Below are 27270 nucleotides of genomic sequence, written 5' to 3' on the forward strand. Positions count from 1 at the left end.
GAATCTTGGAGTAAAAGTATAAATATAAAGCAGAAATTCAGCGTTTTCCTACTGTTCGCATGCAAATACATAAAATATTAAATAATAATTGTATAAGGAGATATATAAACATTCTTCTGAACCTAGCCAGAAGCAAAAGCTTTTCTTTATTAAACAACTTAATAAAACAATTATATTTTTATTTACAATACATCCAATAACCTTTTCATCATATCTAATGTTGAACGTATACAGGTCTGTCTTCATCTGATGGTCAAATTATGTTATTATTAAATTGTCTTTTATCACTTTCTTCTATTCAATAAAAAGTCAAATAGCGATTAAAAATTCTGTGAAAATGTTCAACTTTTATCTCATAATTTCATTTGAAAACAATGGGTCTTATTTTGAAAAATCCCCACCGGAAGCTGCGACTGTGCTCCCTCTAACGTGACGTTGCCGGTGTTGGATGTCCGCACGGAGCCTCTCAGCGCTGCTCAGCTCAGCGGGGCTCCGCCACACAGCAGATGTGGAGCCGGGATGAGGAGCGTGTCGCTGCCTTTTGTGCGGCTTCGGCGCTTCGACTTGAGATCTAATTTCCAGCCGAGAAACCAAACGAAATAACCGGCGGCCACGCACAGGAACGCGGTCTCTCTGGCTGCGGGTGAGCGTGAAGGCTGCGGGCGGACGAGAGACTGGAGAAAGTGATTTTGGAGCGTTTGGAGGCACTTTGTTTGGGAACGCTCGGCTCTTTGTGCTGCAGCTTTTTCCCTCTGGGATAGAAAGGTAAGACGTACCCTGCAGGAATTCTGGGTAAAATGTGCTGTTTGTGTCTGAACATTGACGTGAGAACACCGTAAATGCACCACTTTCTTTCCACAAATACATTTTTATGTCTTTATCTGTCCACCTTCACCCGTCTGCCAGGACTGATGAGGTGGCAGAAGCGCAATGTGAACGCGTATCCATTTTTTTTCCCCTTCTTTTTTTTTAAAATCCATGTTGCACTTTTACGCACGGTCTGTGCCAAATGGATCACTGCACAGCGCCCCGCTCTCACGCATGTGAGTCGAGTTTGCGGTGCGGACACCAGTCTGTTGCTCACAGAGGCAGCACTTCATCGTGGGTGTGTTCGGCTTTGTCTCCCAACACTGAGTCGCTGTGTCTCCACCGCGCGTCCTCGGAGCACTTTTCGCTCGCTAGTTATCACGAGCTTTGGTTCATGCTGAGTGTGCGTGTTTGTCGTGTAAAGGCCTCGAAGCCTGCGCCTGGGTTGTTTGCAGGAGTCAGCTCTGAGGGAGCAGCCACAGCCACGCCTCGCTGGCCCACTGCCACCCTGAGGCCTGGAGGCCCCCAGGAGCCACCCACCCAGGCTGCTTAGCCCTAATTCAACAAGATGTTTCATCCACACATGAGAAGTAGAGAGAAACATTTCACGTATCTTACTAGCTTCTCCTCAGTTTTCTTCAGAGTTGAGAGATCTGACTTGTTTAAAGATAAAGTACAACTACTATATCTGAATGAATCAGCCTCAGCAGAGATGGAGAAAAACATCCTCCACGCTGCACATGGATCCTCTCACATCCAGATGATACTGAACATGCAGTCCAGTGTAAATCGATCAGTGGTGGATTGATTACAGTGGGAGAGGCTCGTCAGTGGGGTCGATGGGATTGACCGTCTCAGAGACAGAGCTGGTGTTCTGATGGCACGATGATGTCGTTTTAAATCTGTGAGTTGTGGACATCTACAGAAACCTGCAAACAATTTTATTATTTTTTTTTGTTTTGTCATTGTTGGTTTCTGTTTTTCTTTTGTTGGGTTGGGTGGTTTGGGTTTTTTGTTTTGTTTATTTAGAATTTGGTTTTTAAGCTTCTGTTCTGTTGTTGTTGTTGTTGGTAAGCGTTTTTTTACGTTTGTTTTGTGTGTTTGTTTTTTTGCTTTTGTTTGATTTTTGTTGGTTGGTGGGATATTTTTGCTTCGTTTTGTTTTTCGTTGGTTGGTTGATTGATTTTCTTTTCATGAGGAAGGAAGGAGTTAGAGGTAGGGTTGGGAGTTCTGCCAATTTTGGTACCAGTACTAACGGGTACTGGAAACAGTTTGTGGTATTGGTACCTGTAATAACAAATTAATCAGATTGTCCAATATCCTTTTCTAGTCACTGGCCTTTAATATTCTATAATAATCTGAGTGATCTTACGCAGACCCGACAGATTTTCCCAGTTGTTATAGTTGCAGTTAGTATGTTATTGATTGTAGTGTTATAAAGAGATGGCCGTACCAGCTTTTCCACTTCTGCAAGTTGTAGCATCCTGTCATCTATGCCTCTTAAATATACAACCCTGGCTAACTAATGGCCGCCACCATGCGTCTGAGGCAATAATGCAAGATACATTTAAACAAAAGTAAGATTAAAATCCCATATCTGACCGATACACACTCGGTCTGTGTTCGTGGAAAAGTCTTGTTGAGTCCCAGAGATCAGTTTTGCCACGAGAGAATCTGGGCTCTCAGGTCAATGTGACTTCCATTTTTACCCAGACAGTAAGGAGAGCGCTCTGTCTGACAAGATGACGTGACGATGGCCTAGAATATTCTCCCTGTTTTAAAACATTTAGAGAGCTGCTTTCCCCTGTACAGGTTCTATGAATCTTGTTTTTCTAAATGTTATATTGTCTCGTCAGCCGCTCCGGGACATGAACATTGTTGTCCAGCCGTTCCTGTGTAGTTTTGGCTTCACGCTTGAGCTCATTTTCATGCTGGAAAACAAATCTCCCAATTGGCAGGTTTCTTGCAGACTGCATCAGGCTTTCCTCCAGGATTCCTCAGCTGCATTCATTTCTCCTCTAGCCTCACAAGCCTGTCAGTGCAGCTGGTGTGTTTAGGATGACGAGCAGAGTTTGGCTTATACCAAAAAGAATGTTTAGTCCGACTGCCAAAAAGATCAGTTTGGTATCATTATACTGTGAAACTAGCCTGGGAAACAGACAAATCAGTGTTTTATTTGCTCTGGCAGATGCGTCTGGCCCCCTACTCCTGTTCAGAGTTTCTGGTCGGGTCCGAACACGAATTCCAAGACCCACTGTGGCCAGCTTAACAACCAGGAATCCAGCACCGAGGTGGTTTACGGACTTGGACAGATACCGCTTGCTTGTTTAGTCATGCAGCTAAAGTTAGCGGCCCTATTAGCTGACTAGACCCCAGGTTGCCAGGAGCTAAAACCCGGCAAGAAGACCACCTCGGTACTGAATCCTTGTCGTCAAATTGGCAGCCGTCAGCGTTGGATGCTGCGTTAGGTCCTGCTCGTGTTTGGCCAGCCCTCTGATCTCTTAATTGGCCTATACGGCAGTCCACTTGACATGTAGCTGTATGTCAGGGGGCGTAACTCACATTCAGTGCGAACGCTATTGGCTACAGTCCCTCCCTGCCTGACCACTTTTACAGGAAACACCTAAATATGCAGAAGCAAATGACACTCCGTCTTCCGTTTTGGCTCAACTTTAAGCTATAGTTTGTGACCAGGGCACCATTTTTTGAAAACAGACAAAATGGCACTTAATTGCATGTGTCGCTTAGCACTACATAACTGTCCATTGCTTTGATTGGTTGTTGGTCCAGAGGCACCTTGAAAATCGTAAAATGAAATGAAAGGGACCGGACTAATAAGCATTTGCAAATTAGTCTGGCAGTGCAGGGCTACCATAGAATACTGCCTTCTGCTGCTTTCCGGCAAACTGGAGCTGGGCCTTCTTATCACATAAAGCTACAGTCTCTCTAATCTATTAAATACAAATATCAAAACATCATTCTTCAAATTTCTGATTGCACCTTCATGACTGACGACACTGCGTCAGATCTTGACCCCAGGATCCAAAAAAACTCTCCGAGGCAGTATAGATCCTTCGAATTGCAATACATTTTAAGCTCCTTTTGAGTACGGCCTACTAATGTATCTGCTTGCAAACAATCCCAGTCCATGTTTGAATCACATGCGAGCCATTACTGACAACTCTAATGTGGAAGACGGACGCAAGAGGTCATGGCACAAATTGAGAGCGTGAGGAGATTTGTTATTAGATTGAGACTCTGTTTGATCTGCGTCCAATTCGGAAAGTACCTAGTTGGAGGGGAACAAATCCCCGTGTTCTGTCGGTTGGAAAACATAAAAGAACAAAAACAGATTATACTGGTAGAAAAATTGAGAAATATGATCATTGATTAATAAGCTCCGCAGCTACAAACAGAGCTAAACAAATAGCCGAACGCCACACATAGTGAGTAAGCCTAAATTCTCGTGATTCTATTCATGCAAACCATTTCAAGATTAAAAGAAAACAAAAAACCAACACCGGCGAGGTACAATCAAGCGCACAAGCATGCACGCAGTTTTGCCAAAAACGCAGTTTCGCCAGTTCACCAATAAAGTGTATGAGTGTTTCAGTGGTGCATCAAATTCCAACAAAATCTGACTTCTCGTGTTCCCAAATGTCCAGTAGATACATTTCAGCAACATTTTTAGTCCACAACACAGTATTCCATGATTAAATGGTGAAAAAATGGTAAAAAAAAAAATTGATTGACAGCTCATTTGAGCAGATATGAGTTCATATGCCCGCCCTAGAGCCCACAACAACCAATGAGTGACTGTGTTGACAAGTGACCCACTCTCTCTCCTTTCTTCTCTCTACTGAGCCACTTACACACCAGCCTCCGGATGATCGAAGCATCATGTATCCAGCGAGATTACAAATATATAGTATATATATAGTTTCTTTTAAAGCCATAAACTTGGAAATTATGCAAATTTATGTAGTTTCATGCATTTTGCTCTTTGACTAGGCTGTTTTTCCCACCTACGCATTAAAAAAAAAACGTATATGCATAAAGTTAGTTTAAATAAAGAAATACAGAACTATTACGAGTGTTTGCCCTTGTCACTTTCAGGCAGGGAGACAAAATGGTCACAACATGGGCATTTTTTGCCAGGAGCCTGAATATTTCCTGACAGAAACATGTGTTAAGTGCTCATTTTCAGTGATATTCTTATTAAATTTGAACCATTTAAGACTATATGATGTGGACCCATTGTTTTCCAGCTAAAAGGGGCATGTTTTAGGCAAGAAACATAAAAAAAAATGAATTAATAATCCCGTGTGTTTAAACATCCTATAGATCTAATGCCAGAAGCACTTACAGAGCTCCTGACAGCTTAGGGGGGAAAATCAGCTTAAAACCATATCTGCTCCAAACAACAGCTTGGGATTTACTATGGGCGGGACTGGGATAGGCCTTTCAGGATCATTTTCCGTACATTTCTCAGAGTAAGATGAGGTTAAAATCAAGTCAGAATCGTAGCCTCGTCTTTTTCTGTCTTCCGAGGTGTGTGTGTGTGTGTGTGTGTGTGTGTGTGTGTGTGAGGGAGAAGGAGAGGAGGGGGTGTAAAGTTGATGTTCTGGTTGCTGTGTAACTACCCCCCTCCTGTCCTTTCTCACCAATAGCCTCCCATTCATCCCCATTGTAGTAGTTAAGCTCGGTTGCCCTTGGACACCGCAGGGGACAGTTGGGGAATGTGGCGTCCGGGCGAGTATGTATCACAAACGGACCTAAAGCAAAAAAAAATACTGCAAAAAAATCGGGATAAACCAGCGCAAAGAAAGCATCTTTTTATTCTTAATTTATTTGTAAAAAAATGACACACCCTGCTTTGTTTGAGCCACTCTCATGTCTAAACTAGAACATTTCCAGAGCTGATCCGATGCTCCGCTCCTGCATGTCTGCACACCGGAGACTCGTAGCCCAGAATAGAAGCTGGCGTAATTGTCCTTTTATTGGCTCAGAACACACTCAGGGCCAAATCACTTGAGTTGCTCATAAAAACTCCCTCAAAGCGGAAGAATGGGCCCAGCTACGTCCTGCGCCGCTGAAAGCACACATGCAGACACTTTCACACACCGCGGAGTGCCAACATTTCAACAATGCTGTCTCTCTTCTTGTTGCTTGGTACGATTCCCTCTGAGATGCTTTTACTCTCTGTCTGAGATGACAAATTATCTTTCGCCCTTCCCTCTCAGTCTTCATTTCTCTTTCTGCTCTCTCCTTCCTAACTAACCATTTCTGTCATTTGTCTTCATCTTCCTCCCCCATCCCCGCCCTCTGTCTTTTTTTACAGGCCTCCAAGATAGATTCCCTCAGGAGTAAAGTGGACTTGCTGCGCCTCCCTCTGGCCCTCTCCTCCAAGTCCATCAGCAGTCGCAAGAGCCAGCTGGGCGTGGTCTGGGAGAAAGGCGGCGGCTCGGGGGCAGGAGGGGCCAGGAAACCCCGCCCACCGCCAGCCTCCGACATGGACAACGAGTCGACGTACTCGGGCTACTCCTACAAGTCGTCCCACTCACGAAGCTCCCGAAAACACAGGTAGACGACCACAGATTGTTCTCAAGGCTGCAACCAATATCATTTTCATTATCTGCCACTTATTTCATCGATTTAATTGTTTAGACTGAAACCAGAGCCCAAGTTAACGTCGTCAGACCACACCACTAGATGCGGCTAAATCCTACACTCTTGATCTTTAATTTCCTGTTTTTTAATGAATTGTTTCGTCTTTATTTTGCTCTATAAATAATCCTGTCCCTGACTCGATGATAGTATATAACCTGCCAGGACAGAAAGTTTGAAATCCATCCCTGACCTGTCGCACTTTGTCTTTCTCTCCAGGGAGAGGAGGGAGAGGCATCGCTCAAAGAGTCGCGACATCAGCATCCGTGGAGACAAATCGGTGACCATCCAGACTCCTGCAGAGTCGATGCTGGACGCGGAGTCCACTAGAGGAGACGACAGGGTCAGAGTTAAAATTTAAAACATCCTCTCCACACATGTTAAGGCAGATATAAATATTCTCCAATACTACTGTGGCTGCCAAGGTTACTAGTTACAGATTGGATGACCCAAACTATTTGTGATGTCACAAATCATGCTCGTAGCCCCTTAAAATCAGATGAACACAGTGTTAAATGACACTTGGAGGGGGCTTTAAACCCCCTGTGCTCTACCATGTATCACCAACACTGTCCTCTCTGTACAGGATGACAACTGGGGCGAGACCACCACAGTGGTCACTGGCACCTCTGTGGACAGCATCTCCAACGAGGACCTGACACGGATCTCTAAGGACCTTGAGGAGTCCTCGCCGCTCGAGTGCCGCCGTTACTTGGGCCCAGCGTTGGGTGCTGTCCTGGGCCTCTTTGCGCTCATCACTCCCTTGGCCTTCTTGGCCCTCCCACAGCTCCTGTGGAGGGATACGCTGGAACCTTGTGGTACACCATGTGAGGGCCTTTACATTTCTCTGGCCTTCAAGCTCCTGATCCTCCTCATCTCCACCTGGGCGCTGTTTCTCCGCCCACCCAGAGCTACTCTACCACGCTTCTTCATCTTCCGCTGTCTGCTGCTGGCATTGGTCTTCCTCTTTGTGGCATCTTATTGGCTCTTCTACGGGGTTCGGGTGCTGGAGCCCAGGGAGACGGACTACAGGGGGATTGTGGGATATGCAGCATCTCTGGTGGACGCGCTGCTGTTCATTCAGTACCTGGCCCTGGTGCTACTGGAGGTCAGACATCTGCAGCCTGCTTTCTGTCTGAAGGTGGTGAGGACAGCAGATGGGGCGAGTCACTTCTACAACGTGGGTTGTCTCAGGTCAGTCGATTGTCTTATTCATACTTAAATTATGTTTCATTTTATTTCTTACTTTGTTTTCATTTTCCGTCCATCCATCCATCCATGGTCGCCCACATATCTGGGGTCGGGTTGCGATGGCAGCAGGCTCATTAGAGCTGGAACCAATTGTCAGAATTCTTGCACAGAGATAAACAAAGCAATCATTTTGGATGAGCACAGATTGCCTGACAAAATGAATGCTGACAACCCTGCATACTATAGCTGCTATATACTGCATGTTTTGAACTTTCTGTTTTTATTGTCATTTTGGTCTCATTAGCCCACATTACAACAGACTTTGCTTCTGTTGCATGCAGTCTAGTAGGAGAGCCTGTTTCTGCCTCAAATGGTTCACCACTTCCTTTTCCTACATGTTTGTATCTGGGCATGAATCTGTCATGTTGTCACAGGTGATATATTCTGACAACAGCTCTTCGTTTTGAAATCTGCCAGTTTAAGAGAAGAACTGTTTCTACTTCCTCTGTCTTGTGAAACACAGTATTCAGCGGGCAGCGGTGTGGGTCCTCGACCAGTACTACACTGACTTTCCGGTCAATAACCCCGCTCTGCTCAACCTGCCCAAGTCCATCCTCTCCAAAAAGATGTCTGCCTTCAAGGTCTACAATTTGGGGGAAGGTAAAATGACCTTGTGTTCAATATTTCATCTTTAACCTGTTCCATTCAGCCCACTCTGTATCAGAACAATCCCTATAATACACTTAACAGGGTGGAAAGCAAGTGATAACTGGCTGCTGACAAAATCTACCTGAAATACAAAAACTGCCCCTTAAAAATGAGAAAATTAGTATAGTCTTTGCTGACATGACCTGGATGATCTGCATTGGATTGTATCCAAAATTGGATTACCAATTTAGATAAGGTATAGCTTGTCCTTCACATCAGTGTTTCTGTCTACAGAGAACAACACCAATAACTCTACAGGGCAGTCGAGAACCATGATCGCAGCTGCCGCTCGGAGAAGAGACAACTCCCACAACGAGTACTACTATGAGGAGGCAGAGATGGAGCGGAGGGTCCGCAAACGCAAAGCCAGGCGAGGACAGAAATACCTTGTCTGTAGTTAAGTGTCGGCAGTTGTAAATCAAAGTCAGTGTCTCACTCTCCTGTCTCTCCTCCCAGGCTGGTGGTGGCAGTAGAAGAAGCCTTCACCCACATTAAGCGTCACCAGGACGAAGAGGCCGCGACCTCTCCCAAACATCCGCGGGAGGTGATGGACCCCAGGGAGGCGGCCCAAGCCATCTTTGCCCCCATGGCACGAGCCATGCAGAAGTACCTCCGAGCGACCAGGCAGCAGTCCTACCATACTATGGAGAGCATCATCAACCACCTGCAGTTCTGCATCACACACAACATGACGCCCAAGGTAAGGAGGGTAGTACCACTATTCATTCATTTTACTGCAGTTCTGTGTAGGGCTGCATCTGATTACATGAACTGTGGATTCACGTTAAGATCATTTTTGCGATTTATCAATTATTTGTTTGGTCTATTAAAGGTCAGAAAATGGAGAAAAATGTTAATCAGTGATGTCCTAAAATGTCTAGTTTTGTCAATAGCCTAAAAGATATTCAGTTTACTGTCAGTGATGAAAGAGAAGCAAGTAATTATTAACATGTCGGAAAACTAGATTGAGAGTATTTAGGTTTTTTCTTCAATATTACTCAAACTGATAAATGGGTTATCGCAATAATCAGGATTAATGTAATAGTTAGTAATACAATTAATCGCAGATGTGTTTAAGTTGTTTTTTTCATTTGATTTTATTTGTGTTGTATGTTTATGTATATTTAATTTTATCCTTTATCTCATTTGTTTTTAGTTCGATATTTATTTCAGCTTTTAGTTTAGGTTTTATGTGTCTTTTGTATCATTTTTTTGTAAATCTTCATAGAAAATGGGTGCATCGTCTGCATATTATGAAACTTTTTTGCATTTACCCCGATTTTTCCCATTTTTTTCAAGCTGTCATCTCACCTGAATTGATCATGTTTACTATAAACTGTGATTACAGTGTTTTCCTAGAGCGGGAAAAATACATTTTCAAACCTTGAAAGATCAGTTTGATCATTGCAGCTCCTGCCACACTACACACTCCATGTTAACCTATTACATTTGCCCTTTCACGTCAGTAATTATAAAGTGATTAATGAATGAAAAATAAACATTAAAATGACGTAATAATCTCTCACAACTACACCAAACTTTTACTGAGTGTTTTAGAGCATATTACATTACACAACATAACATACATATTCATGACAAGCTGATTTACACATATTTTTCTTGTGTCTCAGGCTTTCCTTGAGCTTTACCTCAGCCCAGGCCCCACGCTCCAGTACCTTGACAGCAGCAATAGGGGGCGCCAGTGGACGCTAGTGAGTGAGGAGCCAGTGACAGCTGCTCTACGTCAAGGCCAGGTCTTCTCCCTGAGACGCCTCGACTTTTCCCTGGTTGTCACGGTGACACCACTCCCCTTCCTGCGCCTGGGCGAGGAATTCATCGACCCCAAAAGTCACAAGTTTGTCATGAAGCTCCAGTCAGAGACATCCGTGTAGGAGGAGGCAGATGAATAATGGACAGTGGAAAGCAGGAGGATGGTGATACTAATTATAGTGCTTTCAGGGTATCTTTTTATACCTTTTGGTATCACGTAGATATTTTTCCAGGTTTTTATTTGTTGTTAAGCATGACACCCAAATATGTAAAGGGGACATGGCTAAGATATCATGAACCAAAACAAAACAAAAGACAAAGAAGCAGGAATACCCCACCTCAGACCTTGTTCCCCTTTTGAGCTCTGGTGACAAAAATAAAACCAGACTTGCCTTGAAGTGCTGACTGTCAAGCTTTGATAATGCACTGCAGACTGCTTCAAAGTCCCACAATACTGAAGAAGTAGGGCTATTTTTCTGTAGTATTTCACTACAAATTTAATAAAAAGCATCTTTTGATAAACCTTTAATGCTTTGGTTAAAAAGTCTATAGGATTTTAGCCACATTTGTAATTCATGCAGCATTTTTAAAGAGAATATACCCATGCAGGACTTGGACTTTAGACCTTTTCCCACCACCATCATTCAGATTTTAACAAAATGCGAAAAAAGTTGATTCCGACCCAGAAAAAAAAAAAATGGTGGGTTGCAGGAACTCTGTACAGCTGACCGTTTTCATACGTCAGAATTGAGGGGCTTCCTTCTGTCTTCGTCAGAGATAATGTTACTTCTCTTTTCTCTTTAACTTTTCAACTTGAAGTTCCTGTTTGTTATAAATGGAAAGAGAGAAAAAAAAAAGCCCGGCCCTGTCACCTTTCCGACATTGACTGGCGTCACTGACTGTATCAAAGTGGACAGGTGTACCTCCCACTAAAAGTATGAAGTAAAATACACTGGATGGATTTGATGCACTGAATATTTCATGAACATGTTTGTATAATTTCCTGCTCAGGTTTGGTCAGATTACTTCTCTTTTCTGCAGTTCCACCCACAGAAATGTGTTTTTGTCCAGTAACACTGGCTCACATGTGAGCTTTGAATTGGACTTGAAGAGCTGCAGCTCAACATAACCAAGTACTGACAATGTGCTTCTTTTTGGCAGCTTTATGTTACTTACTGTCTTTGATATTATTGCAAAGTGTCTGGTCTGCTAAAGTGGTCAACTTGTGGCTAAGTTGCATTGTGGGTAATGTAGGCACCAACTTTGGAAAAGCAGTCCACTGGTCTAGCTTTGCACTGTTGGACTCATTATGGACAGTTTGAAAAGAAATGATCAAAGTCGATACAGTAGAACCAGAACCATTACCCACAATGCAACTTAGCAACTGATTGACATCACCGGAGGTAATTTATCAGATTACATGCAGCTTCCTCTGGAGCCACACGAGGTGTTATACTACTTTTCCATATATTTAGTAGTACTCCCCAAGACCTGCAAACACCCCAATGTGTGAAATGGGTGGAGTTATCCTTATTTCAAAATAAAGTTGTTGTTTTTTTAAATTGCGACGCAGCCCAAAAGATATTTTATGTTTATTATCCAGTATTTTCCTTTGAACTAACTGATTAATCGTTCCACTTCTAGAGTACTAGTGTGTTTCTGGAGATATAATGAAGCTGCCGTATGTACTGGGGTTCAACAGGCGTCCTCAGCAGGTTAATCCGGCCATGGGTTGATATGTTTGCACGTGTGTCTTTTGCCACTCAAAAAAAAAAGTCCTTTTGACACTACAGATAGATTGTTGTGCCACCGATGAGCAGTTTACATGTACATTTGAATACAGTTTTATATTTTCGTGTTTTTCTATGGATCACTTTGTTGTAGTCAGTCTAAACTAACACTTCTGATGAAGATTGTTATTTACTGTTAAACTGTTTTGTTTTTTTTTTAGGACTAAGGTTTTTAATAAATGATCTTATGAGAAGTTTGTTCCCCCCCCTCCCCATGTGAGTCATATGTTATCATGAGTTTCTCCGTCATTTCGTTCTGCTCTTCTAGACAGGAAGCGACACTCGAGTGGGTGTATGTGAAGATAACGTGGTGTAAAAAAAAAAACTCTTAATATATACCATGCAACCACTTGTGAACATTAGCTGGAATGTACCAAACAGAAGAGAAAAAAAAAAATACCATGAAATATTACAAGTATGGACACTACGAAATAGAAAAACAACTCAATCCTGTATCCTGAATTTACACCGATCCACAGAAAATATGCCCAAAAAGTACCTGGGCTTTTCTTTCGAGGAAGATACATTTGGCAACTTCATTCAAAATAAGTTTTGGTAAAACTGGATATGTTAAAATGTGTGCATAGAATTGATCACCCAAATATATAGTCATACCTGGAAGACCATCCATGATTAATAATCGAATGCGAAAAAAGTATTCAAAGAAGCAGCAGAAACTCTCAAAGCCGGGGACAGGAGGCAGGTGAGGTCAGCAACAGGTAATCAGGCCGAAGGAAAGTGCAGGAGAGTCCTGCATGAGGTGAAGAACGATCTGGCAATGAGTGTCTGTGAGGCTGGGGTATATATACTTGGTTGATTGGTGATGAGGATGAGAACAGGTGAGTGGAGTTGGCTGATCAGGTGAGAATGACTGGCAGAAATGTGCAATTGACCAGGTTTACCAAAGCCTGACAGTGCTAGTTGTGAAATATGGGTTGGTCTCGACGCACGTGGTATCGTGTCATTAAAAAAAAGACAAAACCAAAAAGGAAGTTTCAAAAGGCTTCCTCTGCTCCTCTCGTCGCTTGTAACAATGAGATTACTAGTCATCACTATTACCATTTTGCAAGGTAAGTCCACTTTTTCATTGACAGAAAATACCGTAGATAAGATGTGCCAAACTTTCAAACACTTAGAAATATTTAAAATGACAATTCAGAACAGAAAAAGTAACTTCTTGGCTCCCTGAAGCAGAAATACTCCGGAAGTATTATTATTTTTAAAAAAAAGCTAAAAAGATTTGGTTTTAAAGTCGCTCAAGAAAAATCACTTATCAGTTAAAATGTCTTTCTCAGGAAAGTCAAAGGAAGGGTAGCGTTTTTTGTCATGAAAAGTCAAAAGCAGGAAGCATCTGTAGCGTGTGGTCTGACAACGTGACACCATCTGTCATCCCTCTGAACCGCACAAGCATGATAGTCATCTTATATATGAACTTGCATTATTATTATTATTATTGTTATTATACAGTATTCACTTGTATCTCAATCCAGCCGTCATTTCCTGATACATTTTGTTGGCAATGTTGGTCTGAACAGTTGATCCACCACTGCGATCGAGGCAACTATTGCCTGAATTCTGTCTGTGGCTCCCAGACGATTACTCCTACAGACTTTTGTGATCGCCACTTGACTTTACCTCCTGCGCCACCATGAGGTTGACATTTATGATTCAGAGTGAAATATCTAACAACTAAAGGAAGGATTGTCATGGAAGTGGCTACAGATATTCAAGGTTCCTTAAGGATACATTCTGATCAATCCTCAGACATTTCCTCTTGTGTCACCAGCAGCAAGTTTATGACTTCAGCTTTTAGTTTTGCTGCATAAATGCGCCACTATAATTGCTGCAGTGACCTTACTGAGCCAAATGTGTCACCAGAGATCAGCAGTTTAGGGGAAGTGTTGCTTTTCCTCTGCTTATTACTCAGAGATCTGTCCTGATCTGACCTTTTAAAATTGTTTTCACAGTGGGACTGGTCGAATCCCTCAAAGAGGTCTCTGGGTACCTTGGGGATAACGTTACCTTGCCCTCAGGAGCCAACCCATTGTGGACTCTTTCCAAAATTGAGTGGTCGATATTTCCAAACAACACTTGGATTGCCACTTCTCGCAATGGGAAGAAAAGCATTGAGCGGTTCTATCGATATAAAGGGAGGCTCAGTCTCAACACCACCACAGGTACAAGACTAATCTATGACTTCAAAATCTATCAGCGTTAACAAACTTAATTTTATTTCTCACTTTACAATGTCTCTTCAATGTTTTTTAATTCAATAGGTGACTTGACGATCCATAACTTGCACAGACAGGATGCCATGGAATACAGTGTAGACCTTGACAATACAGCGGGACAGGACAGTGCGAACAAGATTAGGCTCACAGTGACAGGTAAGAGCCACTAGCGTTCAAGACCGACACAAATGTAACTTGTCATATTGTCATTCATTGTATTTTTATTGTTATAGAAGCCCTTAAAGTCCCCATGAAGTCAAAATGACTGTTTAGGTGTTTTTATCACAGATATATCCAGTATCAGGCCCAACAGAAGCAAAATAGCTGTTTTGTGGATATTTTTAATCTTATTTTAAGTTTGTTCATTCCTGGAAACGCCTTTAAAACCTTGATGACTGATCCTGCACGCAGGGACGTATATTTATTATTTGTCCAATAAACGCTTTCTTTATTTTCTGGCGCTGCCACGGATGTATAAAAAAAAGAACGCTGCCAGATGAGTGTGTGCTCGGAACCGGACCTCACGGATTGCTGTGCAAAAAACAACTTTATAACTGTATTCAGTGATTTCGGTGGAACTGGGTCGCGTTTTATGGAGAAAATATGGCTGGTTTTCCCTCCGCTGTCCGACTTTGAGCAGCTCTGGACAGATAGCTTTACTTGTTGCTAAAGTAGCTGCCAACAAACTAGATGATAATCGGCAGCTTCTCGATGAACACCCCAAGACTGGGGCCGTATGCGATCTCCGAGGCCAAAGACGGACGGTTACAGCACCGTGGTGATTAAGGCGTTTCCTGGTAAACAGATACCAGTAGCTTTGTTGCTAAAGTAAGCACTTACTTTAACTGAAACCTCAAACCTTGCTGTTTTTACAGGAAACACGTCACTAGGTCGAAGCAAATGGCACTCCTTAAACTGTCTCATGGGGACTTCATTTCTTCCCCCTTATCTATAACCCTTTTCGTAAACAAATGTTTGGCTGCTGAATGGATAGACTACAGTATATCCTCACTTCTAATCAACAATTCCCATTAAAACCCCCGCAGAACGCCTCCAGAAGCCGACCATACAGACAGTCGCCTCTATACCTGAAAATGGAGGCTGTTGGGTGGTGCTGCGATGTTCTTCAGCTGATCAAGGTGTTGAATTCACCTGGCAGGTGAATGCGACCGACATCAATACACAGGATTGTCATGGCAGCTCTGCAGTTCATGCAGCGTTCCTCAACACCACACAGAGCAATGTCCAATTCACCTGCACCTCCAGCAAGTATAAGGAGAACAACACATGTTCTGTCACCCCACAGTGTCCTGGTAAGGTCACAATGGACTCAAGCAAATATGATGGCATGGAAGATGACTTCCTGAATGACTGAAGACTGAACTGGTGGACTTGATGTTATGTTGTTGTCTTCTTCGTGTTGTTTCAGTTGAACCGTCTCCAACCCCGCCAGTTCCTACTCCGCCCAGATGTAGAACTGGTCTCGTTGTGTTCGGGGGAGCCATCCTGGGAATTTTACTGTCAGCAATTGTAATGCACTTTTTCGGAGGTGAGAACAAATCAACATCCTTGTAGGAAAACTCTTCGCCCTCCCTCCTCTAAAGGTATGCCACCGAAGCAAATTGGAAATAACAAACAACATTAGCATTCTCTTATTTATTTTGGTTAAAAAAAAATCAGCATCAAACTCAGACAGGAAAAGGAGAAGGGTTTTACTTACCAAGAGCTTACAGAGCATTTCTCTTATACACTTCCCACAGTTGTAGTCACACAACTGTGCGGTTGAGTCAACCTGCTCACTTCCTCTTCAAGTGTTACCAACCGCGCACTAAGTTCAGTGTTGCTCTGAGTTCATTTAGGTCATCAAATAGACACAGACACCTGTGACCTTGCCAGACACACCCAGTGTGGTTAGTAGCTTAAGGAACGCTGCCATAATGTGAGCTCAACAAGCAAGGAATGCAAACATAGACAGTCTTCCGAGCAACACTTTATTTTCAGTCACACTTACTCTCATCATAACCCATCGTCTTTCAACTCTGAGCTTCAGCCCACACATCAATCCAACATACAACTTGTCCCGAGGTTACTGTTTCCCAAAATCACGACTAATTACAAAACTAATTTGATTTTACACTGTGTTGAGAACATATTGAGACTATTTGTGACTCTCAAGCAATTAATATTACATGTCGACAACTTCTTTTCTGTTTTTTATTGCAGAAAAAATCAAAAAAGTATGGAGATTCATCACAGGTATGTAATTCATGGACCCATGTTCAAGCTGAAATGGTCGCTGTTGCATAAACTCACTTGTACTCTCGTTAATTTTCCGGGAAAACAGCGACAATCAAACAATTCAGCAGAAACAGAAGGTTAGCTTCTGTTTCTGTTTTGATTTTCCCAAGTTTTTTTTTAGCAGTGAGAGGTAAAATAATGTCAAGATTTCTAAAAATGTTTTTCTCTTCTTCAGACAATTAGCTTGACAACTATACAAGGTGTGCAAGATTCAAGAAGAACAACACGATGTCCGAAGGGGCCTATACAACAGTGTTAGTGTTAGTGAACCTGCATGTTGAATATTTATTTATAAAGTGAAAGCGGGTTTCACATGATCGAAGGGAATGAATGTATTTGCGGAAAGCCTGCAGAGGATGGACACAGTATAAGAAAAATCTATGCAATCTATTGCAAACCAAAAAGTCACCAAAGGTTTACAGTGATATTGGTTAAAGGTGTAAATATTATTTAAGTCCAACTTATGTATAGTTTTGTACCTTTCATGCGAGACTGCTTTGTGTGACTTTGTTTTTCTATTTTTATATTCCGTCACATGTGAACTTTTACATTTCTTTTAACACTTTTAAAACATTTATTAGAAATTTCTATGGTCCAAGTTTGTCATGTGCCCTGAAGATCTCTGAATTATGTTTGACTTGAAATCCAGCCAACTTTTGTGTATGTGTTTGTACAGGAGAACTGTTTTTATGAACTTTCTTTGTTGTTAAAGCTTTCCCCCTTAACATCGATTCAGACGTTTACTTTTTGTTGGATATGCTTTGCCGATATTGTTTTGGAAAAGCGTTTGTTGTTATTATTGTAAATATAAGTATTTTTAGGAGTGTGGATGTTAAATGTTGTATATCAACTTCACTGAAGAGGTACATTAATGTGAGGACCCTATGAACTTCTGTTACTGTTGCCAGGGGTGTCCTCAGAAATTTGGGGGGCAGCAGGGGCCACTGAATTTCTCGGGGCAGCCACCTCAGGGGTGGGAGAATGACAGGCGGGTGGTAAAAAAGTGTCTTGCTGGCTGGCTGGATATGTATTTGTTATTTTCATCATTGATTTATTGTAAATGAATAGTCGTGAGTGGGGTGGCCAACAAGTGAATCAGGAGGGCCATGGCCCCCTGCTGGCCCTCCTTTGGGTGCACCCCTGACTGTTGCACTAGTTAAAGGGAAATTAAAAGAGTATGAATTAATGTTGTTTTCACACACAAAAACATTGTTACAGTTGATAATGGCAGCCTCAGTGTTTCACCTTCCATCTAAGACGAATCAATTTGTCTTGAATAACTGCAACAATTTTGATACAAGCTTATCATAGTCCTGTGTATGTTGTAGTTTGTCAAATTTATAAAAGTTTCAGGTGACTGTATCACTGTATAATATATGGAGAAAGAAATATTAAGTCATGTACCTTTTTAAAAAAGTTGTGTTGATGAGAATGGGTTAAGCCTTGAGCAGCAGAGCAGAGGGGAGGTGTGAGTGACGCCATTCACACATGGAGGGAGTCGAGGTGCTATGACTGCGGCTTTAAACCGAACCCCACGTTAACAGTGTCACATTTCTTGGTAAAACTGCCTGAGGTCAGAAGTTATTAAAAACACTTTGATCTCACCAGTTGTGTTGTGTGGCACTTGAGCAGTAAGTTTGTCTTAAGCACACACATGTAGGACTAAAGTACTTTAACAAAATAGAGAACCAAACAGTGGTGGAATGTAACTAAGTAGATTTATTCTAGTACTGTACTTAAGTACAACTCAAGGTACGTGTACTTAACTCAAGTGTTTCCTTTTTCTGCTACTTTATACTTCCACTCCACTACATTTTGAACCAAATATAGTACTTTCGAGTAACTTCATTTGATGATTGTAGTTACTAGTTACTCCTCGGATTACATAATGCATCTGAATTAATAGATTTTATCGGCAATCATTTAAAAAAAAAAAAAACACATTCTGATAATCAGAAAAATGCTAAATAATAATAATTGTCCAGATGGGTAATGGGTCACATAGTATACAGTAATTACATACATGTAAGTATATGTATAATTTTACTTGTACTTTAGATACTTTAATACAACACTTTCAATAAATACATTAAAATATCAGACACTGTAAGACCTTTACCGTAGTACTATTTCTATGTGTGACTTTAACTTTTACCAAAGTAACAGTTGAATGTGTGAAAAATCTACTTTTACTGGACACAAAACAACAACACAATGATAATATCATGGTTGGTGACCAGATAGTCATTGAAAAATATCAGCTGAGCCATTGATTATGTGTAAACTTTGAATGCCTCTAATGCTGCATTTCATCATCTTACTTGTGCTAGCTTGATGCCTTTTAATAAACAATCAGCTTAGGTTCCAATATTCAAGCTAGTAATGATATTTTACAGCTCACCACACATTACATAGGTTAAATGTGGATGACTGTATTTTTAGTGACATCATGTAAAAATTGGTATTTTGTGTGATTTGGCGCCCCCCACAGTTTTCAGAGTGCAACACCATCCAACGCCACCAAATACAAATCCCAGGTCTGCAGCTATTTGTCAGGCATAATGTAGGTGCAAACTATGAACAGAAATCATTATATCATAACAATGTATGTGTATGTTAAAGTAAACACATGTGTAACGCTGTGATCCTACACTCTCACTTAAGTTACATAGTGCAGAAACAAGTGATGGTGGGCAGAGTGGCTGAGACAGAGACACCATTCACCCTGTAAAAAGACACTGTCAACATGATTTTGAAGCTGTTATTTTAAGGTAGAAAAATTACATATTGCTTTACATGTGCTTGCAAAGACACAGTGACACAATCACAGTAAATGCAGTTTAATATGGCCACCGCTGCAGACATCAGACATTGTTCATGCAGGTTTCAGGAATAAGATCTACAGTACTTCCATTAGAGAGCATGCTAAACATACATTTAAAAATATAATCTCTGTATTTACAGAATTTACAACAGTGTTACAAAAACTGAGGCATAGATAGCTTCAAAATATAATAGCAGTTTTTTTTATATGTTAAAGGTAAGTTGGAACTGTCTCCCAAGACCACAAATTAGGCATTTACAAAAGCATAACATGGCAGTCAATGTACACTTTCTATTAAAAAAAAGTGTTGGATCATTCTTTCATCATATTAGCCTTAATTTCTTTAGAATGTGCCTTTTCCAATGTTGCTTTGAGCAAAATATCTTGTGTTTTGTTTTTGATCTCAAGCTGTGAACCTCTAAGAAATGTCTTGGTAGGGCGACACCGACGCCTTCCTCACACGACTGAGCTGGATCTTGTCGTACACAGTCTGGGGCTACATGTGTGACAAAAAGAGGTAAACACAAAACCATCAGTGTCATACTCTTTTGCAAGAGTCCTTTTATTCGGAATTCATTTAAAAAACACAATGTGCAATATTAAGTAAAAAATGTCACAAGCATAATTTCATCATTCAGAACCCTGCAGCATTAAAGGATGTGGTTTGCAAACAACAATATGGGTTTATCTACTAAATCTTCAAGGTACCTGCCTGTCAAAACATGTGTAAAAGAAGGTATGTATGTATCTTCTGAAAGAAAAAGTAGCACGATATTTAGTTGCAAATAAAATCTTCTGAGCGGGCTTTAGTTGAATGCTAGCAAGCAGTCAGAGATGTGGACTTGTGTAGATCGGTCGGTACACCCATATCGTTAGACGTTAGCCGATGGGTTTAGAGATTGCTCTGTAAATTACATTTCTTTAAGAAGGCTGACTCGATGACAGTGCGACTGGTATACGTCATTTGTGGATTAACCATCACCCTGTAATAACCACTTGTGGCCATGTTGCACAAACTAGCTTTTAGCCCTTTGTGCATATGAAATACTCCAGTGATCTTTGTGTCACTAGTCATGCCATTAGAATAAGAGTTTCCAGAGGTGGAAATGTACATGTAAATGTACGAACTTTGGTTTGAAGCATAAAAAAAAAATTATGTGAAGAAAAAACAGTATTGATGTAATGTCAAAGACATCTAGGTATTGTGTTGCAGAGATGTCTACTGAAGTTAGCATGCTAACCAGCTAGCCCCAGCCCACCCTGTCTTGTAAACCCAGTCTGAAACACTATCTGTATGGCTGACTGAGCTAACTAGCCAACGGCAGCTATAGTTAGCAGCAGCTTGTGGGTACTCTGGTGATATTCGGCCCCCAATTTGTTTGGAGTTATTCCAGTTCTTACATATTGCACCTTTAATTGTATTTTTCTCTTAAAGCAAAGCAACAACGAAAATCGTAAAAAAAAATGTGTCATTTAGTCGATCTAAAGGAGTGAAAAGTACACTGTAGCCACATGCTATAGCTGTTAAATGATATATACGCTAACCTGCAAGAGCCTCAAAGACAAAACTTTTGCTCTTACCCCTGGTGTGACTTGCTTCCCTCTGTTATCAATGGTTTCATACACTGAGCATGGCTTCGAGGTTGGATCCTGGAGATTTAAGCAAAGAAACAAGAAACGACAATGTGGGTAAAACATGCATTTCATCCTCTAAAACAAGTATTGAATTCCTACTGCATACTTACGTCATTAATTGCAACTTCACTGATGTCAGCGTACACTGTCAGCTCATTTGCGTCACTACCTGGTGGTAGATTCAATGAAGAAACAACGGTGTTATGGACAACTGCTAACATTATGAAGTCAAAAAGGGACACAGTGTTATTTAATGTACCAGTTCTTACCTGGTTGACTTTGTTTGCAGTAACAAACACACACCACTATTACAATTATGACCATCATGAAGCAACCTCCTCCCACCACACTCAGGATCAGGATAATGCCAAATTTTAGGGGACCTGCAAATGATGATATTATCATTATTATGACAGAGTAACAGCAATGGTGATCACATTTGCACAAGGTCGAATAGAATTAATAAAACAAGAATGCCACTTCAACAATGGGTGCAAAAATAAATAATTGGTAAAATACAGCAATTACATTTCTCATCAGTAGATGAGAAAACAGCAAGTGAAAGTGACACGGTGGCAAGTAGCAATCATAACGCTAATCAACATCATCAGTGATCTATGCTCTCATCCTGTATGGCAAGCCGATCATTTATCAGTTTCACAGGATTCACGTGACAGATGTTGAAACCAGATTTCTGGCTGGTTAAAACTACATGCCTCGATATCACTTTACAATGCATGAAAATACCAAGTACAGCGTTTTGGCTAATGCTTTCCTCAGTATGCAGGAAAGCAGTTCAGCATCATAACTCTACAATTGCTTTTTAATTGTATTATTAGTTCTAGCGACCCAAGAAGAAGAATTAAAATATGTTTAATTGTGAGGAAGTGGAGGCATTTTCATTGGAAATTATGACTAGTCATAACTTAATTAGACATTTTATAAAAAAATTGAATTAAAACAACTGTAATTAAACATACAACATGTAACTTCTGTTGTATGGAGGGCCGGCTGGAGCCGGGGGAAGTAGCTTCTGTTCAGTCGAGGGCAGAGCCGCACCCTCTGGAGAACAAAGACCCTGAGTCACTTCTGATTCTGATCCAGAGCCATTCACAGACGGGAGGAGAGCTCAGGGATTACTTTATGACTTTTGGGATAAACATGTGGATTTATCTTCACTCCTGTTTATCAACCTTTATCATCCGTGGAGCTGACCTCCATTATACTGTAATGACGACTGCTGACTGGAGCAGGAGGGGAAATGTACTTTACTTTATGAACATAGAGAGGAGAAGGTAAATAAAGGAGGGACGTGGAGTCTCTGGTGTGTGTCTGAATTGGTGTGCATGGTGCTTATCTTACGGCTAATGTACAGTAAAGTAATCTGGGGCTGCATCTAACCCCGTAACTTTTGGTGTTTCTTGTAACATTTTGTGTTTTGGGGCATTACTTTTCGCTGAAAGTTGAGAGAGTTCAGATATCGAGATTCACCCCTGTTTTTCCTGCCTTAAAATCAAACCCCTAATTCAACAGTGATAAACTCTAATCTCCACTCTTGCACATACCTTTTGTATTGTTACTGCATGTCACAGTTTTGGACGCCGACATCTTACTGACAAAGTTGTATATCGTGCAGGTGAATTCTGTGTCTCCGTCCTGCGCCCTGATGATGTACTGCAGCCTGGACCCACTTCTGGTTTTGTTCCTCACAGTCCAATTGTAGTTGACACCGCTGTAAGAGGTCGCACTGCACTCCAGAAAAACTGTGCAGGATTCATTCGATGTGTGCCAGGTGGAATTGTAAGCCAGGCTGGGCTGTTGAGTAATGGGCTCTAATGAGGCAGTTTAGAGAGGGACAGAGAGAGACACTTCTACTTAGACATCGCAGCTGGCTGAATTTGTTGAATACATCACATACGGTCATAAAAAAGACACAAAACAAATGCAGGGATAGCAAAGGAAGGACAATTCACATCAGTTCAAATCCCTAAATCTAGTTTCCAATATATATATATATATATATTCAAATATGAGTGAATTAGATGGCACTAGTAAACATCAGTGTAAACATTAATGGCGTCCTCCTCAGCTGAACTGTAACATTAACTAGCTTAGTTAGCTAGCTCCTCGTCCATGGGAAGATGCATGCTTCATTCTGTGCAGTGGTATGGTTGTCAGGTGTAGTAAGAAAACTACATGTGGGAAGAGTTCCCACCTAAAGTTCCCTAAAAACAAGAACAATCAGAACATTGTTATCAGTGACTCACTGACAACCCATAACCATAAAAGAATAATATTATGTGATGTGACATTTTACAAACATTTGCTGTTTGAGTAAAAATATATATTTTTTAGGCTTTGGCAATGTTACTAACTGTTAAAGGTGCAATATGTAAGAATTTTTCAAAAATGAAAATTGGGTTGTTGTATATAATCAACCCCAAGACAATGAGTTTACAAGTTTTATTTCAGAACAAGTGTCCAGCTGCTTTTGTTGTTTAGGAAAACGCTGTTTTGCTGTGAAGCTCCAGAAATGTTGAGTAGTTGATGACTAATTTCTCGTTTTTGGGTGAACTTATCCTTTAATCAATCAACTGATTTTAAAAAAAAGAAATGACAATTCATTAGCAATGATTAGGTTATTCGGTTAGTAAAAACAGAAGCTACTTACCATGAACTTGTAGAATGATGATGACTGTTTCCCTTTGTCTGTCATTCGCCTCTGAGACAAAACTGAAGTTACCAGAATCTTGGAGAGTCAGTCTTCTCACTGTTAAACTAAAGTTTTGGGGGTTTAGCTGCAATCTGCCCTTAAACTGTTTTTCAGAAACATTCCTGTCGCTCTCTGCAATTTTTATCTTTCCATATTTCCACAATGCTGCAGTGACCCCATCAGTCGGTAAGCATGACGGAAGCTCCACAGTGTCTCCAACTTTTTTATGGATGACACGTGGACAACTGGAAGCCTCCACATCTGAAACACAAGCAAAGCAAACAACAGAGTATTTTTATTTATCTATTTATTTTTACATATTTTTGAAATTTCACTGTCATATTTGTCTGTTCCCATCACTGGAGATTGTCTTAAGTACTCATAAAGTGAGAGCAAACAGCACAAAATCACCTGGAATCATAACCTCTGGGCCTAGTATGCAACGTGTGAAAGTACATGCACTGCAAAACCTTCTGCTTTTTCCCTGCGTTTGTTCTGTTATTCTCAAACTGGACATGATAATGTATCTAAGATTGATTTATGCTTTTACCCACTTCATGGAGTTTAGGAGGAACAGGTCAGAATTTAGTAATGTCCAAATAAGAAGTTGATTTATTTGAGTGTTAAAATACTTCACATGAAGTACATAGAAAACACAGCATAGGATGACATGAAACATAACATGATTAATAGCAGCAGACATGACAATTATACATTCATGACACAATATAATTAACATGCATGGTATGACGACACGACATGGTATAACATAAGATGATATAATCCAACATGACAACATGATGTAACGTGGAATATGCAAAAAAGACGTCTTCCTTTAGCACTTGTTTGCTTGTTTCCTGTCTCTTCCTGCTGAAAAGTCACCATTGGTTTCCTTTAACGATGACGTAGACCATAACAAATTATTTTAGTCCTCTGACTCAACCATAGACCAGGGGGGAGGATCAGAAAAAAAATCATACGAGTCATGAATTGAATTGTTGTTGTGTTTTGTGGATTTACTTTGTCCAGAACAAAAAGTGCTTTTCAAAAGAAAAAGAAAAAAAGATTTTATTTTTTAGATCGCCAACAGGAAATAAAAATAATAAGAAATAAAGTATTTGTGTAACGGCCATTGTTGTTGCTGTGAATAGTAATAGCTCACTGGCAGGTTACCTTAGTCTCATTTCCAACTAAAACGCAGTGAAACCACAGACTCTGACCTCAGTGGAACGCTTTTAGTCAGAGCCGTTCATCACTTTCGGTCAGTGCTGTTTCTAGTGGTGGAGCAGGAAATGTTGACCTGTTTCCACTGTCATGTTGTGTGTAAATGTAACATTGGCTGTTGGTTGGCCTCACAATTGGATGGAACAACACTTAATTAGCATGTGCATGGTAGTAACAACATATTGATGCAATAGTGAAACAATAACGGCTTGTATCTGTGAACTTAGTCTAACTCACCGGATGTTGTCTGTGGTTTTTTCATAATGAAACCTGTGTTATCGGAGGCTACTGGGTGGGAGTGGGTTTCTGTATAGGTCTGACATAGGGCTCCGTTCAGTCGGAAGTCTCCCATGAATGTATTATTTATACCTGGATACAGCCGAGGAGATCAGCCTTACTCTCAATTTCTCCCAGTGGCCACTCCCTGTGCTACTGCAAGAAACTCCCCTGTGGCCTTAAAAGCATTTTCCCCATAGACCAATACTATGAAAGAGACGTCTTTAAAACCATTGACAGCACACCTCAGACTGCAAAAAAGGTCAATTATGACATTTTCTATTATAGCGTTGTGATCCATGGAGGTTATATATCTTTAAAACTTTCCTCAAGCATTCTCCTCCCTTCATCTACATGCTTGTTACCACTTTCAAAATCCTTGGCTCTACGGGGAACAACATCGCCGATATCTGAGCAAGCAAACTATGCACTCAGACTAAACTTTACTATTAAGTGCATTTTGTCTTGGTTTTGTTTTTTCAATTTTGTGTTTTCCTGTTCTGTTTCGTGGGTGTCATCCTCGTGTGTCATGTTTTCTTTTACGCTTCTTGCCTATCCTTTTCCCACCTTTTTCCCTGTTCACCTGTGTTTTACTAGTTGATTAGTCCTTGTGTATTTAGTCCAAGTGTGTTCGTTCTCTTGTTATCAGCTCGTCAGTTTTGGTCTGCGTGCTTGCTGCAATGCTCCCTGTGGTCCCCCCGCACTTCAGCCTGCTTTGTATTAAGTTACATTTTTAGATAACACTTTACTTCTTAGATTTGCCCAGCATGCTTTTGTCTGTTTTGTGAAATTGTCTTGGTGTCTTGTATTTGGGTTGTCTCTCTCCCCCCCCCCCCCCCCATCATTTGTAACTTCAGTGACAGGGTAGGATCAACCAAACACACGTACACGTTTTCACCACATAACATTGTTATGACGTGATGAGTTTTGTTCGTAGTTAGCACCTATACATTACGTCTGACAAACTGTTAAACTGTGGTGGTCGCCAAATCACACGATCATTTCTATATACTTTGCTTTAATGCCAGGGTTAAACATGGTCCCCATGACACTCTTTCACAGGGGCACCGTCACTACATCCAGGGTTTAGTACCGCCCACAACATTTGAGGTTCACACTAGCATACCCTCCTCTACTTCTGCAAATACCCCTTGTTCCTGTCTAATCAAGTACTGTATGTGCTGTGATCAACTTCAATCTATCGGAAATAGGCCAACTACTAAAAGTATATCAGAAGGTATAAGTATATAACCAATCCTGTCAGCAAGAGGACGAGATAGAAACCGAAGAGTTGACCCATATCTGAGTTATGTCAGGATTTTCAAGTGTGCAGTCCAGCAGATGCAGCAGGAAATTTGCTGACACAGTGTCTAGTAAAAGGCAAAACATATCTACAAATGTAGACCACAAGATATGATAGCCTGCCGATCAATGCCAACCGAAAAAGAAGCTTCAATAGATGTTGAGCACCATGATCAGATTGCGCCTTTATTTTCATGAGAGAACATCAAAGCTATCTTGAACATTGAGTTCAGTTGTTGAATTCATTTCTATCATTTGAATGCCCCAGGTGTCAGGTCAGTATATTACCAATATAGCTTTGAAGCCCCAGCTTCATTTCTCACAGGTGCTCTTTATACACCACCTTGGATTTGCAAACACACAAGACAGACTGACTTTGGGCATCTTCCAAGGAATACACGTCATTTCCCGAAATTACATGCGCACATCCAGTAAATCCTGCTGTCTATTCTGAGCACATGAGAAAAGAAAAAAAAAAAACGTACTCAAAATCCATAAATTTACGATCGACGGTGTACGTACCTTGGAGACAGACCCCCAAAAGCAGCACAGAAGTGCATGTTAAGACGCAGCTCAAGCAACGAAGGCGACCTCCAACCATCTCTGTGGTGAGAGGAACAACAACTGTTTCCTCTTCTGGTCTCTTGTCATGTCAAGTTAGCACAAAAAAAAAAAAGAGGGTGGAGTGTGGGGGAAGGTTCCTGTCACAAAGAAGCAGAAGAAGCAGCGTGGCCTGCGCTAATATACTGCCAGAAGAAAAAAAAGCCCCTGAACATGAACAGAATTAGAAAACGCTAAAAGCGAAAGTTTAATGAATAATCATCCGTCAGAGCT

The 27270-nt window shown here is 41.1% G+C and overlaps 3 protein-coding genes across 4 annotated transcripts; 2 read left to right on the forward strand and 1 right to left on the reverse strand.

Moving 5' to 3' along the window:
- The first annotated feature begins 443 nt into the window (after nucleotides 1-443).
- LOC311252121 (vang-like protein 2) lies at nucleotides 444-12127 on the forward strand. Its single transcript, XM_084344975.1, has 8 exons — nucleotides 444-765; nucleotides 6149-6390; nucleotides 6694-6817; nucleotides 7061-7668; nucleotides 8189-8325; nucleotides 8608-8743; nucleotides 8830-9073; nucleotides 10005-12127. Exons 2-8 carry the CDS (start codon nucleotides 6320-6322, stop codon nucleotides 10263-10265), a joined length of 1581 nt encoding a protein of 526 aa, XP_084201101.1. The 5' UTR covers nucleotides 444-765; nucleotides 6149-6319; the 3' UTR covers nucleotides 10266-12127.
- A 687-nt stretch (nucleotides 12128-12814) lies between these two features.
- On the forward strand, nucleotides 12815-17193 carry LOC311251611 (CD48 antigen). Of its 2 annotated transcripts, none has more exons than XR_014621436.1 (7): nucleotides 12815-13003; nucleotides 13901-14110; nucleotides 14210-14320; nucleotides 15211-15477; nucleotides 15594-15768; nucleotides 16388-16420; nucleotides 16638-17193. XR_014621436.1 is itself a non-coding variant. In XM_084344108.1 (7 exons), exons 1-7 carry the CDS (start codon nucleotides 12967-12969, stop codon nucleotides 16643-16645), a joined length of 786 nt encoding a protein of 261 aa, XP_084200234.1. In that variant the 5' UTR covers nucleotides 12815-12966; the 3' UTR covers nucleotides 16646-17193. The 2 variants fall into 2 exon arrangements, 1 of the variants encoding a protein (XP_084200234.1); XM_084344108.1 differs by having other exon boundaries at nucleotides 15594-15713.
- A 2093-nt stretch (nucleotides 17194-19286) lies between these two features.
- Nucleotides 19287-27043, reverse strand: LOC311251923 (T-lymphocyte surface antigen Ly-9-like). Its single transcript, XM_084344595.1, has 7 exons — nucleotides 26959-27043; nucleotides 23593-23895; nucleotides 22487-22753; nucleotides 21191-21304; nucleotides 21032-21090; nucleotides 20868-20936; nucleotides 19287-19782 (listed from the first exon to the last, which is right to left on the reverse strand). Exons 1-7 carry the CDS (start codon nucleotides 27035-27037, stop codon nucleotides 19705-19707), a joined length of 969 nt encoding a protein of 322 aa, XP_084200721.1. The 5' UTR covers nucleotides 27038-27043; the 3' UTR covers nucleotides 19287-19704.
- Between the last annotated feature and the right edge of the window lie 227 nt (nucleotides 27044-27270).

This window comes from Pagrus pagrus (assembly GCF_965226575.1).
Source record: "Pagrus pagrus genome assembly, chromosome: 22".
NCBI classification, from domain to species: Eukaryota; Metazoa; Chordata; class Actinopteri; order Spariformes; family Sparidae; genus Pagrus; species Pagrus pagrus.

Coding starts and splice junctions, on each gene's coding strand:
- LOC311252121 (XM_084344975.1), top strand. CDS start 6,320: ATGGACAACGAGTCGACGTACTCGGGCTACTCCTACAAGTCGTCCCAC. Junction 6,818..7,060: donor CCACTAGAGGAGACGACAGG/GTCAGAGTTAAA, acceptor CTCTCTGTACAG/GATGACAACTGGGGCGAGAC. Junction 8,326..8,607: donor GGTCTACAATTTGGGGGAAG/GTAAAATGACCT, acceptor TTCTGTCTACAG/AGAACAACACCAATAACTCT.
- LOC311251923 (XM_084344595.1), bottom strand. CDS start 27,037: ATGGTTGGAGGTCGCCTTCGTTGCTTGAGCTGCGTCTTAACATGCACT. Junction 20,937..21,031: donor GTGAAGTTGCAATTAATGAC/GTAAGTATGCAG, acceptor TTAAATCTCCAG/GATCCAACCTCGAAGCCATG. Junction 19,783..20,867: donor GGAAGCAAGTCACACCAGGG/GTAAGAGCAAAA, acceptor TCACACATGTAG/CCCCAGACTGTGTACGACAA.
- LOC311251611 (XM_084344108.1), top strand. CDS start 12,967: ATGAGATTACTAGTCATCACTATTACCATTTTGCAAG. Junction 13,004..13,900: donor CACTATTACCATTTTGCAAG/GTAAGTCCACTT, acceptor TTGTTTTCACAG/TGGGACTGGTCGAATCCCTC. Junction 15,478..15,593: donor TGTCACCCCACAGTGTCCTG/GTAAGGTCACAA, acceptor GTGTTGTTTCAG/TTGAACCGTCTCCAACCCCG.